The sequence below is a fragment of the Physella acuta genome, unplaced genomic scaffold (genome assembly GCF_028476545.2).
Source record: "Physella acuta isolate Inbredline_101_S28 unplaced genomic scaffold, ASM2847654v3 ptg000115l, whole genome shotgun sequence".
Classification (NCBI taxonomy): Eukaryota; Metazoa; Mollusca; class Gastropoda; family Physidae; genus Physella; species Physella acuta.
The window spans coordinates 568404-572884 of NW_026731635.1; the positions used below are offsets into that span (position 1 = coordinate 568404).

Genomic DNA, 4481 nt, shown 5'->3' on the forward strand with positions numbered 1-4481 from the left:
CTTGGTCTAATCACCTTTGAAATACAAACTTTGAGTTGCTATTTAATCCAGACCACCAATATTTTTGTGCTATATTTTAAAGATAAAGTGGTTGATTCATGGCTTTTGAATGTATTGTTTGTATACTCCTTGTCGGAGTAATAATAAAAATTCTACTTAAAACAATATTTATGCGCGCAGTTTTGCGGAATTTCCACAAATCTTTTGTTTCATTTTCTTAAAGAAAACATCGCCCCCCCCCCCCCACACCCACCTCTTTTACCTAAATTATTAATAAACAAAAGATACTTCAGTTTAAAACAAAAGTCTTACAGAAAGCAAATCATTTTTTACAAACAAAAAAAAAATAATAAAATAAATTTCGAGAGTGCGACCTGTTTAATAATTCATTTGTGGAATTTCCGATTTCGGTATTTTCCAATAACGAAATGGAAATCTTGTTTCTAAATATAGATTTTCTAGAACCGCAGGTGTAGAAAGTTCTACTTCATTGGAGTCATATCGTCGATTAGCGGTTGATCGATAGCTACGTGTTTGTGTCTTGCAAACAAAACAAGTTTTAAAAACATTAAAAATGTCGTCACAAGTCGTAAATGATTTTTATAATACAAGGAAAAGTGCTAGTCACAAACGTAAAGGTAAGACTGGGTTGTTTAATTTTATTTCATAACATGCCGAGTGAAATTATTACATGTGTGATTACGGTCTAGCCGAGATGGAAGAGGATGATGTTAGTCATGAATTGTTCTTTACATGTAAATCAGCATGGATCCCTCGTTTAACTAGGTGCTCTTTATTTAATTTTACGCTTTTTGGCAGATGATATGCACACCCTCTTCGCGTCTAAGATTTAAAACAAAAATAAAAAAATGGAAATTTTTACTCTAGATCTAAGGGTTATTAAACTCTTAACATTTTAGCAAATCAAGATTAGGTGCATTGAGCAATGAAGCTGGTCATTCTACTGTTTTTTTTTTATAATAAAAAAAATATGAATACTTGTACGTGTATTTGTATGGTCTACAAATTTCAAAGTGATTTAACTTATCTTACTCTAACAGCCGTGGATGACAATCCCTATGATGCAGACGTCAAGCCTAAAAAGGTCGCCTACATTGAATCATTGAATAATAACAAGGCAAAGGTGTGTCAAATTTACAAATATCTATTAAATTCGTTAGTATCTTTGTTTACATTTTGTGGCTTAAAACTAAAATCAAAAGTGCGAATATGGGACCAACTGTAATTGTTAACTGTCACTTTGAAGGCGCCGAATGCTGGGAATGTTGTGGTCGTTTCGGGTTAGCTCAATTTATTGTTGTGAAGTAGGATACAGCTTTAGCTATGTACCTAACATTATTGTGAAGTAGGATACAGCTTTAGCTATGTACCTAACATTATTGTGAAGTAGGATACAACTTTAGGTATGTACCTAACATTGTTGTCAAGTAGGATAAAACTTTAGCTATTTACATAACATTGTTGTCAAGTAGGATACAACTTTAGCTATGTACCTAACATTGTTGTGAAGTAGGAAACAACTTTAGCTATGTACCTAACATTGTTGTGAAGTAGGATACAACTTTAGCTATGTACCTAACATTGTTGTGAAGTAGGATACAACTTTAGCTATGTACCTAACATTGTCAAACTTGGTTCATGGTTTTAACAAACGAATAGTAGTTTGAAAAAAGCCAGTTTGCTGGTGTTGGGTGAGTGGGAAGCAGTGTTTCTTTCAAACTTTTTTCTCCGGGGTAGGGGGGGGGGGTGAAACTTGGAAATTTCGGCCCTTTCGAAGAGATGCCTGAAAGAAACGAAACTCTGTTGGGAAGGGCTAAAGCTAATGTGGTCGAAGTGGGAGGGGGAAGGGGGAACCAGCATTTATGGACGACCCTTACCCTTATTTTTATAAGTTGTATTGTAGATGAAGGATGTCTCAAATCAAGAAAACGAAAATGAGAAAATTTTACATTCGATGTTACTGACGGTAAGTACACACAGTCTCGTTTTAGTTCTTGTTTTTAGTTCACTGTATAATAGAATATAAAAGTATACATACATACACACACATACATATATATAAATATATATATATATATATATATATATATATATATATATATATATATATATATATATATATATATATATATATATATATATATATATATATATATTATCTAACTATACGAATTACAATGACTGAATTTTCTTTTTATAACAAGCATAGCAGCGGCAAGTACTTTTGTTAATGCGTTGTTTTTATTTCTTTTCATTTTTTGCATTTGTTTATTTTTATTTAGTTTTATATTATTTATTTTTTTTTGCTTTACTGGTTATAGATTATTTTTATCTATTATTTTGTTATATTTTTATTTTTAAAAATTCGAATTATTCTCTTACTGAAATTCTCCAGTATAAAAGAAAGGTAAATGTATATGTTCTTTTTTTATTGTTTTAGCACACACTAGTTCAAATAAAACTACCATCCATGTCTTTCACTGTTTTTAGTATTTTTATCATTGTTCATAAATAGCCTACAAATATTAAAACAGCGAAGCTAATTAGATTTTTAAATTGTCAACTGTTAACTTGAAACATTAACTGTTGTGTAGGTATAAGAAATAGAATAAGATTTATTAAGCCAATTTTAATGATTAGCTTAATTATTTCTTTCTTTGCTATCAATGACAAAATCAGGGCCTCTATTTAAAAACACTACAATAGATATGTTTTTGAGTATCATTATTGCAGTGTTGGCTAATACACACTTTAACCGGAGAGACTTCGATCGCAATTTTACTGCAGTATGTCGAGTGAGGAAAATCTGGCCACTTGCTGCGGTCCATTACATTGTCATTAAATTTTTACCACATTGCTAACAACTGAATCATACTTTTTTCAATGTTTGTTTCTTACAATTAGGCTTCCCAGCGACGAATGACAAGCAAGATCTCAGCAACTTTACTGGGTGTCGTAAACATTCTAAGCACAAAGATTTCATTCCCATGTCTGTTTTCAAAAGAGATTATTTGCCTGAAAATTACCAAAATAACACAATGTATAATTTGGTTTGGGCCATTTCCGATTTAGTGGTGCGTTTGTCGGTCGTAACACATACACTAAGACCCAAAGTTTTCCCCGGGACGGATGATCCCTACCCTAGAAATTCTAAGATAAATGGTAGTGGGAGAATAATTTTCGCCAAGAAATTCAGAGGTCAATGCCAATGTCCTGATTGTCTGTCTACCGGTAACTATGTGTACGAATGGGCTGAGATAAAAATTTTAACGGCAGCACACGTCGTAAACAACTATGAAGAAGTGGCAGGAACAACTTGTGAATACCATTTTGGTCACTTCAAGGGAACCCTCAAAGGCTACTCCTTGTACTCTGTCAACGTTGAACATGACAGAGCTGAATTGATTTGTGTAACACATGATATGTCTTTGGTTAACGCCATTATTGGTAAGATTTATAGTTTCAGAAGCTTAGACCAGCAGGCTAAGAACATGTACGGTCCTAGTGAGAGAAAGAAGGTTTTTATAATCGTGTCTCACCCACACGGGTATGATAAGCATGTGACATTTGGATATAGAGTCGAGACTGTTGAGATACCTATAAATAACTATAGGCGTTACACGTATTACAAGTACTCAGCCAAGACATGTGGAGGAAGCAGTGGCGCGCCCGTATATTTTGTCGGGAAAGAAAATACTTGGACCACTCACGTACACAAAGGATATCATCCCGATGGTATCGGTGAAAGTGGAACGGAATGGGAAAATGTCGATTACAATTTTAATCAGAGATCCTCAGCTAACGAAGGGTGTCACTCCCCTAGGGTGCTGAGTAACGCCTCAGGATGTAACTCCATAGTATCAGAGCTTGGACGTGGCCAGATTTTCGGAGCAGGCGTGGCTATAGTCCAAAATTAATAAACACGCATTTCGGGTAGATTACAACTTGGTTCACAATTTTAATTGTGGGAAGCTGTAAATAATAACGTTTCTATTTTAATAACTAGGTCTAAAGTGGCTTCTATTTATACATTGTTCGCGGTAAAATGCTTCTAAATTAACAGGATGAAAAGTATAACAGACTAATGGGAATGACACCAGGTTAATTTGTGGGAAATGTTAATCCCAAAACTGTGTTAAAATAATCAATGTGTTATATTGTATAAATGGTAATTAAAGTAATTTCGTATTATATAAAGTGTATCCTGGATTTGTTTTCTTTTGAAAAGTTTAGCAGAATATAGTGTGAATGAATCGTCTGAATGTATTAGATATATAAAAACACAAAATTTGGGGGAATTTCAGGACATTAAGACCAATGTTTTTAACGGACCCACAATTTGAAAATTCATAATAAATTAGGTTGAGGACATGCACTTAAAATGTTTAGCTTAGTACCCCAAAATATGGTAGAAGATTATGATTTGAGCTTTTATAAATGGTGGAAATCTACGAAGGTAT

General features: G+C 33.4%; 1 protein-coding gene across 4 annotated transcripts; it reads left to right on the forward strand.

Moving 5' to 3' along the window:
• Positions 1 to 473: 473 nt before the first annotated feature.
• LOC131934658 (uncharacterized) lies at positions 474 to 4218 on the forward strand. Of its 4 annotated transcripts, none has more exons than XM_059290733.1 (4): positions 474 to 638; positions 1062 to 1144; positions 1925 to 1987; positions 2755 to 4218. In XM_059290733.1, the coding sequence occupies exon 4, from the start codon at positions 3009 to 3011 to the stop codon at positions 3936 to 3938; it is 930 nt and encodes a 309-aa protein (XP_059146716.1). In that variant the 5' UTR covers positions 474 to 638; positions 1062 to 1144; positions 1925 to 1987; positions 2755 to 3008; the 3' UTR covers positions 3939 to 4218. The 4 variants fall into 3 exon arrangements, with proteins under 4 accessions (XP_059146716.1, XP_059146719.1, XP_059146718.1 ...); XM_059290735.1 differs by having other exon boundaries at positions 2926 to 4218; XM_059290734.1 differs by having other exon boundaries at positions 1062 to 1987.
• Positions 4219 to 4481: the final 263 nt, after the last annotated feature.